The 20,044-nt window shown below is 40.0% G+C and overlaps 1 protein-coding gene across 1 annotated transcript; it reads right to left on the bottom strand.

Annotated features, from left to right (window-relative positions):
* Positions 1-6,542: 6,542 nt before the first annotated feature.
* LOC129045739 (adhesion G protein-coupled receptor E2-like) lies at positions 6,543-17,314 on the bottom strand. Its single transcript, XM_064593475.1, has 6 exons — positions 17,293-17,314; positions 17,149-17,221; positions 10,776-10,842; positions 10,276-10,367; positions 9,143-9,311; positions 6,543-9,051 (listed from the first exon to the last, which is right to left on the bottom strand). Exons 1-6 carry the CDS (start codon positions 17,312-17,314, stop codon positions 8,938-8,940), a joined length of 537 nt encoding a protein of 178 aa, XP_064449545.1. The 3' UTR covers positions 6,543-8,937.
* Between the last annotated feature and the right edge of the window lie 2,730 nt (positions 17,315-20,044).

The following is a 20,044-nucleotide window of genomic DNA, read 5'->3' as shown; positions in this document are numbered from 1 at the left end:
ACCTATTCTTCTGAAACTGTTCCAAAAAATAGAAATGGAAGGAAAACTTCCAAACTCATTTTATGAGGCCAGCATCACCTTGATCCCCAAACCAGACAAAGACCCCATCAAAAAGGAGAATTACAGACCAATATCCCTGATGAACATGGATGCAAAAATTCTCACCAAAATACTAGCCAATAGGATCCAACAGTACATTGAAAGGATTATTCACCACGACCAAGTGGGATTTATCCCTGGGATGCAAGGTTGGTTCAACATCCGCAAATCAATCAACGTGATACAATACATTAACAAAAGAAAGAACAAGAACTATATGATCCTCTCAATAGATGCAGAAAAAGCTTTTGACAAAGTACAGCATCCTTTCTTGATCAAAACTCTTGAGAGTATAGGGATCGAGGGTACATACCTCAATATCATAAAAGCCATCTATGAAAAACCTACAGTGAATATCATTCTCAATGGGGAAAAACTGCGAGCTTTCCCCCTAAGGTCAGGAACACGGCAGGGATGTCCACTATCACCACTGCTATTCAACATAGTATTGGAAGTCCTAGCCACAGCAGACAACAAAAGAAATCAAAGGCATCCAAATTGGCAAAGAAGAAGTCAAACTCTCACTCTTTGCAGATGATATGATACTTTATGTGGAAAACCCAAAAGACTCCACCCCAAAACTGCTAGAACTCATACAGGAATTCAGTAAAGTGGCAGGATATAAAATCAATGCACAGAAGTCAGTGGCATTCCTATACACCAACAACAAGACAGAAGAAAGAGCAATTAAGGAGTCGATCCCATTTACAATGGCACCCAAAACCATAAGATACCTAGGAATAAATCTAACCAAAGAGACAAAGGATCTGTACTCAGAAAACTATAAAATACTCCTGAAAGAAATTGAGGAAGACACAAAGAAATGGAAAAATATTCCATGCTCATGGATTGGAAGAACAAATATTGTGAAGATGTCAATGCTACCTAGAGCAATCTACACATTCAATGCAATCCCCATCAAAATACCATCCACTTTTTTCAAAGAAATGGAACAAATAATCCTAAAATTTGTATGGAACCAGAAAAGACCCTGCATAGCCAGAGGAATGTTGAAAAAGAAAAGCAAAGCTGGTGGCATCACAATTCCGGACTTCCAGCTCTATTACAAAGCTGTCATCATCAAGACAGCATGGTACTGGCACCAAAACAGACACATAGATCAATGGAACAGAATAGAGAGCCCAGAAATGGACCCTCAACTCTATGGTCAACTAATCTTCGACAAAGCAGGAAAGAATGTCCAATGGAACAAATACAGTCTCTTCAACAAATGGTGTTGGGAAAATTGGATAGCCACATGCAGAAGAATGAAACTGGACCATTTCCTTACACCACACACAAAAATAGACTCCAAATGGTTGAAAGACCTCAATGTGAGACAGGAGTCCATCCAAATCCTAAAGGAGAACACAGGCAGCAACCTCTTTGACCTCAGCCGCAGCAACTTCTTCCTAGAAATATCGCCAAAGGCAAGGGAAGCAAGGGCAAAAATGAACTATTGGGACTTCATCAAGATAAAAAGCTTTTGCAAAGCAAAGGAAACAGTCAACAGAACCAAAAGACAACCGACAGAATGGGAGAAGATATTTGCAAATGACTTATCAGATAAAGGGCTAGTATCCAAAATCTATAAAGAACTCATCAAACTCAACACCCAAAGAACAAAGAATCCAGTCAAGAATGGGCAGAAGACATGAACAGACATTTTTCCAAAGAAGACATCCAAATGGCCAACAGACACATGAAAAAGTGCTCAATATCACTCAGCATCAGGGAAATCCAAATCAAAACCTCAATGAGATACCACCTCACACCAGTCAGAATGGCTAAAATTAACAAGTCAGGAAACGACAGATGTTGGCGGGGATGCGGAGAAAGGGGAACCCTCCTACACTGTTGGTGGGAATGCAAGCTGGTGCAGCCACTCTGGAAAACAGTATGGAGGTTCCTCAAAATGTTGAAAATAGAGCTACCCTATGATCCAGCAATTGCACTACTGGGTATTTACCCCAAAGATACAAAAGTAGGGATCCGAAATGGTACGTGCACCCTGGTGTTTATAGCAGCAATGTCCACAATAGCTAAACTGTGGAAAGAGCCAAGATGTCCATCGACAGATGAACGGATAAAGAAGTGGTGGTATATATATACAATGGAATATTATGCAGCCATCAAAAGGAATGAGATCTTGCCATTTGCAACGACGTGGATGGAATTGGAGGGTATTATGTTGAGTGAAATAAGTCAAACAGAGAAAGACATGTATCATATGACCTCACTGATATGAGGAATTCTTAATTGCAGGAAACAAACTGAGGGTTACTGGAGTGGGGGGTGGGGTGGGAGGGATGGGGTGACTGGGTGATAGACATTGGGGAGGGTATGTGCTCTGGTGAGCGCTGTGAATTGTGTGAGACTGTTGAATCACAGATCTGTACCTCTGAAACAAATAATGCAATATATGTTAAGAAAAAAAAAAAAAGAAGAAGAAGGTAGAGGGAGGGGAAGAATGAAGCATGGGAAATCGGAGGGGTAGACGAACCATGAGAGACAATGGACTCTGAAAAACAAACTGAGGGTTCTAGAGGGGAGGGGGGTGGGAGGATGGGTTAGCCTGGTGGTGGGTATTGAGGAGGGCACATTCTGCATGGAGCACTGGGCGTTATGCACAAACAATGAATCATGGAACACTTCATCTAAAACTAATGATGTAATGTATGGGGATTAACATAAGAATAAAAAAAATCATATGGAAAAATATTTTTATTTCATAGGGTAAAGGAGGAAGCTGACAGAAATAAGCAGCATCTTTGGAGGGGAAGCTGGAGAAAGAAGGGGAAATTATCAGTGTGTTGTGACAAAAAGACGGTCTTGCTGTGGTCAGCCAGTTCCCAGTAGAGGCTGATGGGGAAGGCATGTTCCACTTTTTTGGTACTTGCTCAAACTTGAGGGTAAGCAGAATTCAGGGGCATGTAGGAAAGAGAGAGGTCTCATTAAAGTTTGGTCAAGAAAAAGAAGAAAGTAGGAAATGGGCCATTGTGAGCACTTGTTCGCTTACTCTTCAAGTGAACTGAGATCTGTAATCTCAGTGAACTGTCTCCTCGGTCACATTTTTTTCTTCTATATACACTTGATGGCTAGTTTACTAAATTTCACAAAAATGTCTTGGGACTTAGATTATCATTGCATTGACTGTGTAGATAAATTTGGAAATAATAGCTTCTTTATAATATTAAGACTTCCTCACCCCCACCAACCTCTCTCTTTCTCTAGGTTATAAGTTCTTCTTATGTTACACTTGACAATTTTCTCCTTGAGAAACTTCATGCATTTCTTGTAGGATTGTTCTCAGGTACTGTAGAAGTTTTAGTTTTAAATTTTATTTTATTTTTTAAAAATTATTTTTATTATTATGTTCAAACAGCTCTTTGCATTTTAAAATTTGTTTTTCCTTTGATAGGAAAATCAATGCATCTTGAACTTTGACCTTGCTATTGGGATGTGATTGGACTGTCAGTATTTTCCAATGAATTCTCTGAAGCTTTCTTGGCAAACAATCATGCCTTCTCTAAGTAATGATTGCTTTATGTCTCTCTTTCAAGTACAGGTACCTCTTCTTTTTGGTTTCCATCCCATGGGGTTGAGCTTGGAGGTAGCATAAAGAATTATGAGCCTATTCAGTTATGGATTTTCAAAGTCTTTTGAAATGAGTATTTAACATGGGTACCATGAGATTGCTCCACAAGTCCTGCTTCCTAAGCAAAGGTAAAGGCCCAATGGCTACTCACTCAGAATCTGCAGCTTAACAAGAGATACCAGATGTTCCACATACACAAGGAATTTCAAGAAGCATTGTGGGCAGAGAACTAATTAAGAATTAGAGTTGGAATATGTCATGCCTTATACTTTGTGCTCTCTCTCTCTCTATATATAATTATTATGTTAGTCACCATACAGTACATCATTAGTTTTTGATGTAGAGTTCCATGATTCATTGTTTGCATGTAACACCCAGTGCTCCATGCAATACGTGCCCTCCTTAATACCCATCACCAGGCTAACCCACTCCCCCACCCCCCTCCCTTCTAAAACTCTTGGTTTGATTCCCAGAGTCCATAGCCTCTCATGGTTCATCTCCCCCTCTGATTTTCCCTTCCTTCGCCTAACGTCTTTCATGCTATATCTTATGTTCCACTTATAAGTGAAACCATATGATAATTGTCTTTCTCTGCTTGACTTATTTCACTTAGCATAATCTTCTCCAGTTCCATCCATGTTGATGCAAATTTTAGGTATTCATCCTTTCTGATGGCTGAGTAATATTCCATTGTATACTTTGCTTTTTAGCAGTGGTATTCTTGCCTTTACCAGGAGAGGGTACCTTATTTAAAACACTTAAAAGTTTATTTTTGATAACAAGTAAAAACATGAATACATTTTGTTGTAGAAATATAACACCACAAACACAAGAGATATCTGATTGATCCTCACCTTGACCTAACCTCCCTTGAATAAGTATTCTCTATTATCAACAAATTATAATTTGTTCTGCCAAACATAGAATCTATAACTTAATTATGAAAAGTTAGATAAGAGTATGTCTGTGTAAACATTACAATGTTAATAAATCTAAGATTTTAGAATTATATGGTATTGTGCTATGGACACCCAACAACTTGTACATGGAGATTTTTCCATGTCAACATAGGAAGAAGTGTTTCAGTTTTTGTGTCTGTGGACTGGCATTCCTTAAAACCAAAGTAACTTTTCATCTTGCCATTTCTTATTGATGGTTCACTTGAGTGGTTTGTGTTTTTCTGCCTTCCAATGCTACAATGAACACAGTGAGGTCATCATGCCCCTTGGGCTCCCTACTTCAGAGGCTTTTAAGGGCAGAGAAGACAGCATGCACTCCCCTGGATGAAGAGGACTTTGCAGCTGATTCCTGGAAGTTGGAATCCTCAGAACCTGGGAATTGGAAGTTTGTGACTAGAGGAGCCTGGGTACCAGAAACCCCTGCCTCCTGTACCTGGAGATCCAAGGCCGTGGATCTGCAGTAAGTGGAATTGAAATTTCAGGATTGGGTGGTCAAAAATCCAGAAACATGATCTGTAACCTAAGGCTTGGGTGGTGGGGATTCTGTGAAGCTGAGTAGGAATTCTGCATGTGGGAGATGTGAGGAATTGGAAGAATGAGCCTAGAAAGGAATTGGAGAGAGTCAGAGAATGGGGGAGACTGTTGTGGACCAGAGGGATGGGCTAGAGTCATTGGGGGGTCCTGATCAGAGAATGTGAGTGTCTGATGGTGGGAAGAGGGGTGGGGTCCTGGAAGAGCTAGGCGGGAGGAATCTGGAGCAGTGCTGGAAAGAGTCGGGGAGGATAGTGAGAGAGTTTTGAAATGAGGAAGCTAAGACGAGTCGGGGAGGATAGTGAGAGGGTTTTGAAATGAGGAAGCGAAGAGATCTGATATAAAATAGTTTGTTTACAGTGTAATAAAGAGCAAATAGCTGAGCCAGTATTTGAGCTCAGGCCAGTACAGACTGAATTTCCCAGCTGTAAAACACCCTGAGAATGTGCTAGAAGGTCAATCTGGGATTTCTGCTTGGGACTCTGTTTTGTAGGTTTTGTGTGGGGAGGGCTTTGTTTCCAGGGGGGTTTGCATGTTGGGAAAAGTACTGTATAGTGTCTGCTTCAGGAAGCAGCTGGGCACTTCCACATAGTGAAGTGAGGAGATCATATTGTGGGTGACTGGATGTTCACTCCTCCTCCTTACCCAGATCCAAAGGATAGTCTACGTCTTGTGGAGGATTAATGGTTTTTAAGGAAAGAATTTGCTGGGAGAATAACTGGTATGGAAAATATAAACACACCAACAAAACTTGTGCATTGCTCCCATAATCTGGAGAAAGTCCTTCTAGATGTGAACACTTTCTTTTTATTATGTTAATCACCGTACATTACATCATTAGTTTTTGATGTAGTGTTCCTTGATTCATTGTTTGTGTATAACACCCAGTGCTCCATGCAGAACGTGCCCTCTTTAATACCCATCACCAGGCTAACCCATCCCCCCACCCCCCTCCCCTCTAGAACCCTCAGTTTGTTTCTCAGAGTCCATCGTCTCTCATGGTTCGTCTCCCTCCTCCGATTCCCCCCCTTCATTCTTCCCCTCCTGCTATCTTCTTCTTTTCTTTTTGCATTTATTTTTTTAAATTATTTTTTAAAAATTTTATTATGTTATGTTAGTCACCATACAATAATACATCATTGGTTTTTGATGTGGTGATCCACGATTCATTGTTTTCATATAACACCCAGTGCTCCATGCAGTACGTTCCCTCCTTAATACCCATCACTGGCCTAACCAATCCCCCCTCCCCCTCCCCTCTAAAAACCTGTTTCTCAGAGTCCATAGTCTCTCATGGTTCATCTCTCCCTCCAATTCCCACCCCCCCGATTTTTCCCTTCCTTTTCCTAATGTCCTCCATGCTATTCCTTATGTTCCACAAATAAGTGAAACCGTATGATAATTGACTTTCTCTGCTTGACTTATTTCACTCAGCATAATCTCTTCCAGTCCCATCCATGTTGATGCAAAAGTTGGGTATTCATCCTTTCTGATGACTAATATTCCATTGTATATATGGACCACATCTTCTTTATCCATTCATCTGTTGAAGGGCATCTTGGCTCTTTCCACAGTTTGGCTATTGCGGACATTGCTGCTCTGAACATTGGGGTGCATATGGCCCTTCTTTTCACTACATCTGTGTCTTTGGGGTAAATACCCAGTAGTGCAATTGCTGGGTCATAGGGTATCTCTATTTTTAAATTTTTGAGGAACCTCCACACTGTTTTCCAAAGTGGCTGTACCAACTTGCACAGAAATCAGTTGCTTTCTTATACACTAACAATGCAACTGTAGAAAGAGAAATTAGAGAAATGATTCCATTTACAATAGCACCAAAACCCATAAGATACCTCAGAATAAACCTAACCAAAGAGGTAAAGGATCTATACTCTAGGAACTACAAAACCCTCATGAAAGAAATTGAAGAAGACACAAAAAGATGGAAAAATATTCCATGCTCATGGATCAGAAGAATAAACATCGTTAAAATGTCTATGCTACCCAGAGCAATCTATACCTTCAATGCCATCCCGATCAAAATTCCAATGACATTTTTCAAAGTGCTGGAACAAACAATCCTAAAATTTGTATTCTTTTTTTTTTTTAACATATAATATATTATTTGTTTCAGAGGTACAGGTCTGTGCTTCAACAGTCTTACACAATTCACAGCACTCACCATAGCACATACCCTCCCAGAGGGTAGATGTGAACAGTTTAAAGTGAAAAGTAGATAGTTATCCATATCATGTGAATTTATTTCTTTGTGCTTTGTAGCAACTTAGAATTTTCTTTTTATTTTTCAGATCACAAATATGTGAATATTCTCTTTTTAAATAATGTTAACAATGTATATATACAGCAAAATAGGAAAAATCTCCCCTACATCACATGGCTGCCTCTTCCAAGACACAGGCAAGATGTACACTTTGAAATGTACTTATTAACTTTTCTAAACATTAATATACATACATCATAAAATCTTGTACCAAACTATGAGAATAGAAGTGGTTCATAGTTGAAATATAAAGGAGATGAAGAAAGCTCAGGTAGAAAGATAGCAAGTTTTCCAGGGACTGTTGAGACATAGAAGCCAGACACACAAGAGGAGTATTTCAAAATGGAGGAGGCAAACACAGCATCCAGTACTGCCAAGAGTATCAAGTGCTGTCAAGAAAGCTAAGAGGACCAAAAGATATTTATAAGTGGAGAACATTGGAGGCCTAAGAGAGAGCTCTTTTGGTAGAATGATGGAGGCAAAATCCAGTTTCGAATATCTGGAGGAAGAAGAGGGAGGAATCAAATATATAACAATACTTCAGTGTCAGAGAGAGATTTAACATGTTGCAAAGCAGGTGGAAAGGATGCTATTGAGGACATGAGACCAAATATATTAGAAAGAAAATGTATGATCAGTAATGTGAAGTTACTGAGAAGTCAGGAGGTGTGCAGGTTGAAGAATTAGTGTAAAAGGTAGGAAGTATATTTTGTCTATCTGTGGTGACAAGATGGAATGAGGAGACAATGAACAGGATGCCAAATGGTTGGTGTTTTTGAGAGTGCGAAATTAACCTTGTTTCTTCCTGCTGACTCATGTTTTCTATATGAAGAATTCAGTAAGAAGATCTGCTGGAAAGAGGAAAAAGTTCGAAGGATGAGATTTTGATGAGTAGAGCATTTGGGAAGGAACAGTCTCAGAAGGAGGACAAGCAAGTGGGGGAGAGATGTGCAGATGACTTGGCAGGCAGGGTGGGGGTCACTGAAGTTGGGGGAAAGTAGAGGAGGCTGAAGGCCTTGCATAATTGACATAAGCCCTGTGAGTCTCATTTTCTTTCCAGAATGACTTGGGATAAAGGATGGGCGGTGACTGTGCAGTTTGTGCATCATTGCTCCAGATCATTAATTCCTAATTATTTAGCTGACCAAGTTTCCCTCTCTGCTTATAAGTATCTATCTTTTGTATCTTCTCCCCAAGTACAATTAGAAACCATATGCAACATGTCACACAAAGGGGGTGCTCTACAATTGTGGGGAAAGAGGACAGTCATGCAAGGGTCAATGTGAGCATAGAACCTCAGTGAGTGTAAGTATAGGAAGACCTCATTTCAAGACAGGGAAGTGCCTTCAAGTGAGTCCAGGGGTAAACTTGGTGTGAACCATCCAATATATCCCAGGTTGTCCAGTGAGATAGGCATGAGCTTGTCAAGAGGATTGGTTAGTGAAATGCTCTGGGAGCACTGCATAATATTACCAACTGTGTTTGGAGGCATCAGACATGGTCCCACTTGAGAGCATGTACTTCTCTGACTCGGCTTTGGTTTTCCTGACCTCTTTGAACCATTTTTTGTATTGTTCCCGGACCTGCAGAGGCAAAGCATGTGTGGGTCAGCTCACCAAAGGCAGTAAGGATGGTAGGAGGACCGGGGGGTGGGGGGGAGTCGGGCAGTGGTACCTGCTGGCTGAGGAGGCAGTACACCAGGAAGATGAAGATGCCCTGCAGGCTGTTGATGATGGTGAAGAGGTAAGCCATGACATGGGCAGCTGGACCCACCTGCAGGATGCCCAGGCACCACGTGCAGCCCAAGATGAGCAGCTGAGCTGTGGCTTTAAATGTCAGCATCCTGGGTAGGAGGAGAAAGGAGGTCGTGATGCACCCAGAGCAACACAACCAGGGCTGGTTTCAAGTCCACTCCACGATGCTTCTGACTGAGTTGTGATCAACTTTGATCTTTATTGTCAATGGTTCCTAAAGAGAAACATTATTTGGGTCCAGGATGGCATTTTGACTAGGACTGAGGATAATGGTGACACCTGAGAATGTGAGTTTCAAACAGATGATGATGTTTCATGAAGATCCTCAATTTTGTTCAGCTGACATTACTGAGAATGTTCTGTGCACCTGGGGCTAGGGCATTCAAAACAACAAAAACAAGACTTCTGTTTTTACAGACCTTAAAGTCTAGTGGAAAGACAAGAACAAATGATTTGTGTGTGTGTGTGAAGTGAAGTACTTCTTTCCATCCAGGGCTGTTCCTTTCCTCACCCTCTCCATGAACTGAACCAGGACATGCTTTGCCCAGAATAGAGCCCATTGATTCTGTGCAAAGTTGAGGAAAGCAGAGGACATCCCCAAACTGTTAGATGATGTGATATGTGGGTGTTGAAGCTGAGTTCACCAGGTGAAAGGGAAGGGGAAGGCAGAGGGCAGAGCATGCATGAAGGCATGGGCATGATGTGGTATGCTGGTTCTGGAAACTGTTGTGTGATTTCCTGCGTGTGTTATAAGTATGTGAATGTTCTCAGGACCTTTTTCATAGGGCAATGGTAGCAATCCCTGCTTATCAGAACAAAGCCCATTCTCTCTGCAGCTGAAGCGGTTTGTTGTTATGGTTGTGCATGGGTGGGATGTTTTTTTGGCATGGGTGTCAGCAGCAAACCACAGAATCTGATCTGGCTGCCAAGGAGAGTGGCTGCACCTCTCTCTTCCAGGCCCCCCAGGAGCACTGTGAAGGGACACCAGAGCCTTGGACGCGTGAGGATAATGTTCTGTATGGGGGGTGGTGTGCACCTGTGACCCATCCTCACCTTGTGTTCTGGAGTGTGGACACATCTCTGTTGTTGGAGGAGAGCTTGGTTTTCACAATCCAGAAGGTCATCAGAAAGAAAGCCAAATTAATCTGCAGAAAACCCACAGGTATATTAACTACACTCCACATCTGGCAAACCTTCGTCCTAGCTCATCCAGCTCCTAACCTGGCAGGGAAGAAGCTTTTGTGTTTTGTAACAGTCCTAGAAAAGCAAACCAAACACCCAGTAACTCAGGCCCATGTTTGCCCTGTAACTTCGGTGACCACTTCCATTCAGTTTGCATGGGAATTACAAATGTTAGCACTGAAAGTGCCACATCTCAGGAAACACCTTAGTCCTGGTTTTACAATGGGAATTCCCACCTCCTGGGAGCCCCTCATCAGTCCTGGGCCAACTGGAATGACTGCTCACCCTGCCTGTCACCCTCCTGATACACCTGATCTTTGAATAACCCTCAGCTGGGCAGGCGGGTTGCTCTGATGTCATCCATTACTCACGGAGAAAATGGTGCAGATGGGGCCAAAGAAGGTCCATATGAATCCTTTGTCTGTGTGGAGCCAGCATCTTAGAGAGAGATGGGAAGAGATTCAAGAAAATATTGGCTTTCATAGACAAAGGACTGATAAATAAACATACCCCTCCCTTCCCAATGTTTCTTCCTTCCTCCTTCATTATTATTATTATTATTATTTTACTGTTGCTGTCGTTGTGTAAGAACATTGAACATAAGATCTATCCTCATAACAAATTTTCAGTATACAACACTGTCATTTATTGTCGCAATGGTTTATACTTGATATCTTGATCCTATTTATCTTATATTACTGAAACTTTGTATATGCTCTTGATAGTGGTCACGGTTACATGGGTGTATACTTATTCCCAAACCCATTAGGTTTTATACATTCAGTATGTTCATCTTATTCCATGTGAAGCATTCTGTAATAAAGTTGTTTTTAAGAAACATAAATTCCTTTCAAAGAGCTCTTTTAAGTTTTGGCTTCCAGAAATGCCGGCAGAAATAAATATAAATTTTTTTAAAGGAAAAAAAAGAATCAATCAGTAAAATAAATTATATATATATATTTTTTTCTTTTTTTCTGGACAAATATCAAGTATATCCTCTGTGTCAGGATCTGTGCTTGGCCCTGAAGACCCAGTTGGGATTACGGTAGAGTGGTCTCAGTCCTCAGGGAGACACAGATGAAGTTGGAGGATCAACAATTAGACAATAGACAAAATCAAGATGATGAATTTTATTATCAAGTATGAGGAGCTATGAGGATATGTAGCTGGATCCATAATCTAGTCCAGGGTATAGGAGATCTCAATAGTTGGAAAGGGTTTCCCTGAAAGAACTGAATTATTTTTTTTAATTTAATTTTATTATGTTATGTTAGTCACCATACAATACATCATTAGTTTTTGACATGGTGATCCATGATTCATTGTTTTTGTATAACACCCAGTGCTCCATGCAGTACGTGCCCTCCTTAATACCCATCACCAGTCTAACCCATCCTCCCCCCAAAAAAACCCTCATTTTGTTTCTCAGAGTCCATAGTCTTCCTCCGAATCCCCCCCCTTTGTTTTTCCCTTCCTTCTTCTAATGTCCTCCATGCTATTCCTTATGTTCCACAAATAAGTGAAACCATATGATAATTGATTTTCTCTGCTTGACTTATTTCACTTGGCATAATATCCTCCAGTCCCATCCATGTTGATGTAAAAGTTGGGTACTCATCCTTTCTGATGGCTGAGTAATATTCCATTGTATATATGGACCACATCTTCTTTTTTTTAAATTTTATTTTATTATGTCATGTTAGTCACCATACAATACATCATTAGTTTTTGATGTAGTGATCCACGATTCATTGTTTCGTATAACACCCAGGGCTCCATGCAGTACGTGCCATCCTTAATACCCATCACCAGGCTAACCCAACCCCCCCACCCCCCTCCCCTCTAAAACCCTCAGTTTGTTTCTCAGAGTCCATAGTCTCTCATGGTTCATCTCTCCCTCCAAATTTCCCCCCTTCATTTTTCCCTTCCTTCTCCTAACGTCCTCCATGCTATTCCTTATGTTCCACAAATAAGTGAAACCATATGATAATTAACTTTCTCTGCTTGACTTATTTCACTTAGCATAATCTCCTCCAGTCCCATCCATGTTGATGTAAAAGTTGGGTATTCATCCTTTCTGATGGTTGAGTAATATTCCATTGTATATATGGACCACATCTTCTTTATCCATTCATCTGTTGAAGGGCATCTCGGCTCTTTCCACAGTTTGGCTATTGTGGACATTGTTGCTATGAACATTGGGGTGGATATGGCCCTTCTTTTCACTACATCCATTTTGTTTCTTAAATTCCACATATATGTGAAGTCATATGATATTTGTCTTTCTCTTACTGACTTATTTCATGAGCATAATACCTTGTAGTTCCATCCACGTCATTACCAATGGCAAGAATTCATTCTTTTTGGTGGCTGAGTAATATTCCATTGTAAATATAAGTGCCACCTCCTTTTTTATCTGTTCATCTGTTGATGGACATCTGGGCTCTTTCCATAATGTACGTGTGGAGGCATAAGGAAAGTGCCGTATACTTAATGAAACAACTGTGTAGAATGCATCTCTCAACTAACATCTTCTTTCATGAAGATAGAAGCATTTTCAAATATGTGTGTGGAAGCATAAAGAAAATGCCCTATACTTTGAAACAACACTGTGTAACAGATGAGCATAGGGGAAGGGAAGGAAAAATAAAATAAGTTGAAAATTGAGAGGGAGGCAAATCATAAGAACTGAATTGTTTTAAAGCTGAGATGTGAAGGATGAGTATGTGTAGACAAGGTGAAAATTTTGGACCATCCAAGAAGTGAGTACAAAAAAACCCCAAAAGAAACAAAACAGCAAGCCTGCCCCAGCAGTAAGGCTCATGTGCATTACATAACTTACTCCTCATGAGGACACAGGTACTCACACACTCACAGATCAGGCATCTCAAGGCCACACTGAGAACAATGACAGAGCTGGACTTTATCCCCAGGGAGGGGAGCTGTGAGTGAGGTGGGAGGTGTGAGGACTGGGGAGAGGGTCAGATGGACCCAGGGGGAAGCATCAAAGGGAAGCTTCGAAGGTAGGCATTGGCAAAGCAGGCGGCTGCCGCCTGCTCTTATAAGTAGGTTTTATAGGAACACACACTCATTCCCTCCTGAACTGTCTGTGGTTCTGTTTGTGCTCTGAGGACAGGACTGAGTAGTTGCCACAGAGACTATAGGACCCACAAAGCTGGAATTTATTGATTATCTGGCCCTTTATGGAAAAAGTTCATTGACCTTTATGCTCAACCCCCTAGGGAGGCCAGCTGGCCAGGGCTCCCTGATGCAGCTGAGCACTCATGTCATCAGGATAAGCGCATAATGTGAGCACCAGACTGGAAGTGACCCCAGCTCTGCCACCAACCAGCTGTGTGATCTTGGCCATGTTAGTTAATCTCCTTGTGCCTCAGTTACTCATCTGTAATATGGCTTATTACTAGTTTCTACTGCACAGGTTGTTGGGGCGATGATTTGAACTGACATGTGAAAAATATTTAGAACAGTGATTGTATATCAGAAGTGATTTTTAAATCTTAGCTGTGGTTACAGTTATTTCGTCATCCAAATGACCCTTCGTTTCTTTTAAAATTAAGATAGAGAAGGAGTTTACACAAATCAATGCCTCCCTTTATGTCACTTTTGTTTTCTAGATTTTAAAAGAACACCCTCAATTAATACAATGAATATTTTATTAATAGACATTTACTAATATATGAGATGCAATTAATATTATACTAATACATAGTCATTTATATAATATGCACTGACTATTTAAAATAATTGAAGAATAGAGAACCCAGAAATGGACCCTTAACTCCACGGTCACCTAATATTCAACAAAGTGGGAAAGAATATCCAATGGAAAAGAGACAGTCTCTTCAACAAATGGTGTTGGGAAAATTGGACAGCCACATGTGGAAGAATGAACCTGGACCAGTTTCTTACACCATACACAAAAATAAACTCTAAATGGATGATAGACCTAAACATGAAACAAGAATCCATCAAAATATAGAGAAGAACACAAGCAGCAACTTTTTTGACCTCAGCCATAGCAACTTCTTGTTAAACACATCTCCAAAGTCAAGGGAAACAAAAGCAAAAATGAACTATTGGGACTTCATCAAGATAAAAAGCTATTGCACAGCAAAGGAAACAGTCAACAAGAATGAAAGGCAACCTATGGAATGGGAGACAATATTTTCAAATGTCTTATCATATAAAGGGCTAGTATCCAAAATCTATAAAGAATTTATCAAACTCAACACCTAAAAAACCAAATATTCCAGTCAAGAAATGGGTAGAAGAAATGAACAGGCATTTCTCCAAAGAAGACATTCAAATGGCCAACAGACACATAACGAAAATGCTCCACATCACTTGGCATCAGGGAAATACAAATCAAAACCACAATGAGATACCACCTTACACTGGTCAGAATGGCTAAAATTAACAAATCAGGAAACAACAGATGTTGGTGAGGATGCGGAGAAAGGGGAACCCTTTTACACTGTTGGTGGGAATGGAAACTGGTGCAGCCACCCTGGAAAACAGTATGGAAGTTCCTCAAAAAGTTAAAAAGGGAGCTACCCTATGACTCAGCAATTGTACTTCTAAGTATTTATCCAAAGTATACAAATATAATGATTCAAAGGGGCACGTGTACCCAGCAATGTCCACAATAGCCAAACAATGGAAAGAGCCCAAATATCCATCAAAGGATGAATGGATAAAGAAGAGGTGGTATATATATACAATAGAATATTACTCAGCCATCAAAAAGAATGAAATCTTGTCATATGCAACAACATGGATGTAACTAGAGGGTATTATGCTAAGTGAAATAAGTCAGTCAGAGAAAGACAAATACCATATGATTTCACTTATATGTGGAATTTAAGAAACAAAACAGATGAACATAGGGGAAGGGAAAGAGAAATAAAGTGAAATCAGAGAGGAAGACAAACCATAAGAGACTCTTAACTATAGGAAACAAACTGAAGGTTGCAGGAGAAGAGGAGGATGGGGGTAATTGTGTCATGTGCCTTAAGGAGGGCACTTGGTGTAATGACCACTGGGTGTTGTATGCAACTGAAGAATCACTAAATTCTGCCCCTGAAACTAATAAAAAGAATATAAGCTTCTCTACCCCACAAAAAATGAAATAATTAAATCTAAAAGATAAAACATAGTCACCTCATCTATGTTCACTATATATTAATTTATAATTATTATTTTATATATCATTATTAATATAAAACATAATTTATACTATATAATTATTAACATACTTCATAATTAATATTAAATAATCAAATCTTATCAGAGAAAGACAAATAGCATATTATTTCACTCATGTGTGGAATTTAAGAAACAAAGCAAATGTCCACAATAGCCAAACTATGGAAAGAGCCAAGATGTCCATCAACAGATGAATGGATAAAGAAGATGTGGTTTATATATTTAATGGAATATTATGCAGCCATCAAAAGGAATGAAATCTTGCCATTTGCAATGACATGGATGGAACTGGAGGGTATTATGCTGAGCGAAATAAGTCAATCAGAGAAAGATATGTATCATATGATCTCACTGATATGTGGAATTCTTAATCTCAGGAAACAAACTGAGGGTTGCTGGAGTGGTGGGGGGTGGGAGGGATGGGGTGGCTCGGTGATAGACATTGGGGAGGGTATTGCTATGGTGAGTGCTGTGAATTGTGTAAGACTGTTGAATCACAGACCTGTACCTCTGAAACAAATAATACATTATATGTTAAAAAAAAAAAGAAGATAGTAGGAAGGTAGAAATGAAGGGGTGGAAATTGGTGGGGGAGATGAACCATGGGAGACTATGGATTCTGAGAAACAAACTGAGGTTTCTGAGGGGAAGGTGGTGGGGGGATGGGTTAGCTTGGTGATAGGTATTAAAGAGGGCACGTACTGAATGGAGCACTGGGTGTTATATGCAAACAATGAATCATGGAACACTACATCAAAAACTAATGATGTAATGTATGGTGATTAACATGACATAATAAAAAAAAAGAAACAAAACAAATGAACTGAGGGGGAAAAAGAAAAAAGAGGGGCAAATCAGAAAGCGGACTCTTAAATATAGAGAACAAACTGAGGGTTGATGAGGAAGGTAGGTAGGGGGACAGTTTAAATGGGTGTTGGGGATTAAGGAGTGCACTTGTTGTGATGAGCACTGGGTACTATATATAAGTGATGAATCACTAAATTCTACATCTGAAACGAATAGTAATGTTGTATGTTAACTAGCTGGAATTTAAATAAAAAACTGAAAAAGAAAAAAAAATGGGATGAGACTAATGATGTAGTATAAGTTGGCTAATTGAATTTAAATAAAAGTAAAAAATGAGATGAAAATTAATAAATTAAAAATAATTAAATCTTAAGAACTTAAATAAAACAGTCACTTCAATGAAAGCAATCTTCCACCAGGTAATTGCCCTTGGAGTGGTCACTGACTTTTCTCTGCCTATCATGTTCTGGTGGAATTAAATTGCTCTTAGTTCTATGATGGCCATGGTTGTACTGGAGAAGATAAGGACAGTGAGAATTTGCATTTACTGGGTGGGTGTTCCATAAAGGAGAGAACTGGATGCAGCAGAAATGGCCACAATTATAGCTGGGACTCCATAGCCCACAGGAAACATGAACTTCTTCATGACCCTGCTCACACTGGAGTAGTTGAACACCATCAGGTTGCGTGCAGTGAGGAAGAGGTGCAGACCTTCCAGCAGCATCCAGGTGAAGGATGCCAGGTAGAGATAGCGTAGGACACCCGCAGTGATGGTGCACAGCACCTGGGGGAGGAGAAAGGTGTCACCAGGAGGGACTGTCAGGGAGGAGGGTGGCCCCAGGACCTTTCCCATACTTTGCCATTGAAGAGAACTCATGTATATGGTCACATTGTCAGGAGAGGGTTTGTCTTCTAGTTCATTAGTCAATGTGAAATAGGCTACTTACCCCTCTAACCTCCCCAGGACCCAAGGCTATTTTATCAGTGCTCCACGAAATGATCATCACGTAGGACAGGGCAGGGGGTCCTCTGTGGCAGTGTTAGTACCTTGATCTCAGTCCGGTCAATGGCCATGAGGAAGAGCAGGTGGGCCAGGAAGAGGCAGATTGAAAGCTGCAGGTGGATCGAGGTGCTGGTGTTCTGGATGGTTTTGCACAGCAGGAAGGTGAGGGCTGCCAGGAGGAGGCATAGCAGAGAGAGGTCCAGCCCCAGGTAGGTGATCACAGCCAGCACGGGATCCTCCTCCTGGTACCCATCAACGAGGAGATCACAGTCATATTTTTTTTAAAGATTTTATTTATTTATTTATTTAAGAGAGAGAGAATGAGAGAGAGAGCAAGCATGAGAGGGGGGAGGGTCAGAGGGAGAAGCAGACTCCCTGCTGAGCAGGGAGCCCAATGTGGGACTCGATCCTGGGACTCCAGGATCATGACCTGAGCTGAAGGCAGTCACTTAACCAACTGAGCCACTCAGGTGCTCCACAGTCACATTTTTAAAAGCACAGACTAGAATAGCAAAACTTAAAAACCCTGATAGTACCAAATGCCAGCAAAATGAAGCAGCTGGAACTCTCATACACCGCTATTTGAGAATATAAAGGGTAACAACTGTTTTGAAATGGAGTTTGGGAGTTTTTTAAATAAAGTTAAACATACACTAATGCTAAAATACACCTATCATAGGATTCAGCAATTCCATTTCTGGGTATTTACCCAAGAGAAATGTAAACAAATGTCCACAAAAACAATCTTTAAGATGGGTTAGCCTGGTGATGGGTATTAAAGAGGGCATGTACTGAATGGAGCACTGGGTGTTATATGCAAACAATGAATCATGGAACACTACATCAAAAACTAATGATGTAATGTATGGTGATTAACATAACATAAAAAAAAAAGAATCTTCTATATCAGCTTTATTCATAATAGCCGAAACTGCAAGCAATGCAAATGCCCATTAACTGGAGGACAGATAAACAATTTGTGGAATAATCATATATTAGGATACTATATAGCAGTATAAAGGAATGAACTACTGTTACACACAGTAACATGGTAGAATCTCATAGAATGTTGAGTAAAAGAAGCCAGACACAAAGGAGAATAATTCTACTCTATTGAATGACTCTGGGGTAGTCAAAAGTAAACTATAGTGATAAAATTAGATCTGTGGTTTCCTGTGGGTAGGGATGGGAACACTGAGAGTGTACTGAGTGGCTTTCTGAGGTGATGGAAGGGTTCTATAGCTCAGTGAGAGTTGTAGTTCAGGGTGTTTAGAATTGGGAAAACTTATGATGTGTACACTTATAATCTGATTTTTATTGCAATAATATTGTACCCCAATAAAATCAATTTTTAAAAAAATGAATTACTTGAGTGTCTGATGTCTAGAAGAGAAGTAGAGCTCATATAAACTCAGCAGTATCTGTGTGACAGGATAATTCTCCTTCAAGATATCAGGCCTTTGACTATTAGGGTTGTATTTTGATGCTGAAACTAAGTTTTTTGTATTTTGTATTTTGATGCTGAAACTAAGTTTTACATGTTGCTCTTCTGGAAGTGATACTTCAGTCCTACCCATTGCAATGACCTGAGATCACCTTCATGAGTATTTGTACCAGCTCAGCTAAAAAATAATAATATTCTTGGGCTGGGAAAAATAACATGGACCACAAAAGCACATGCACTTATCTTTTTCCCCTATTCCCCTCCCATATCTTCCCACTGCTAATGATTCATTCCAAATTCTAGTACTTATCAAGCTTTAAAGAAATCCTTGTTTGCAAGAAAAAGTTAATTATTTTGGTATTGAAAAAGGTGGCCCAAAGGTTGCACGTACACACACACACACACACACCTGTTCCTGGAAATGCTTCAAATGTCACAGTGTAATGAAAACCAAAAACATCATTTCCACTTTCTGTGAAAATAGAGAATAATTGGAAGAGATGTTAATATCAGAGAAGACTGACTGGAAGTGCACATTGGAGGAAACCTGAATAATCTGTTTCACGATTACAACAGTGGGAATGATGTGGGCAGGAGTCTCCTTCTACTAGTTTATTTAAAGATTCAGAGGAGCTGAAGCTAAGTGTTTAATTATACAAAAGACCCATATTTGCAGGAAGAAGTTTGGCTCTAGTTGTGGAGGAAAACTGGTTTTGTATGTGAAAGCCCCACTGCTGACTTCTAATTTTGGTTAGATAAATTTTTAAAACTCACATAAAAGCCATGAAAACCTGTAATATAGCCCTGAACATGTTTTTACATACATATCTTGGAAATCACTCCTCCAGGAAACACCATCTGCCTTAAAGATAAGTGATCAAAAGGAACAAACACAGATCTATACAAAATATTATACAAAATATCACCAGAAATAAAGGAGGAAGAAAGAAAAAAAATGTTAGTAAGGATTACTCATGAAATAATTGTTAACTTGGAGCAGAAGAAAGTTGTGACATTATTTACCCTGAACAAAGGAAGCGCTTGCCTTTATAAGTAAGAATTGGAAAGCAGAGATATAAGGCATCAGAGAAGAGAAATCTTAAGAAGTTGTGTGTTACAAAAGCCCAGTAGATAAATAGAAGGAAAAAACCCTCTAGAAA

Source organism: Mirounga angustirostris, unplaced genomic scaffold, assembly GCF_029215605.1.
Source record: "Mirounga angustirostris isolate CCGP_5_RB_7025 unplaced genomic scaffold, mMirAng1.0.hap1 SCAF_1, whole genome shotgun sequence".
Taxonomy (NCBI): Eukaryota; Metazoa; Chordata; class Mammalia; order Carnivora; family Phocidae; genus Mirounga; species Mirounga angustirostris.
The sequence above is the reverse complement of the archived record's forward strand: the minus strand, read 5'-3'. Positions and strand labels throughout refer to the sequence as shown.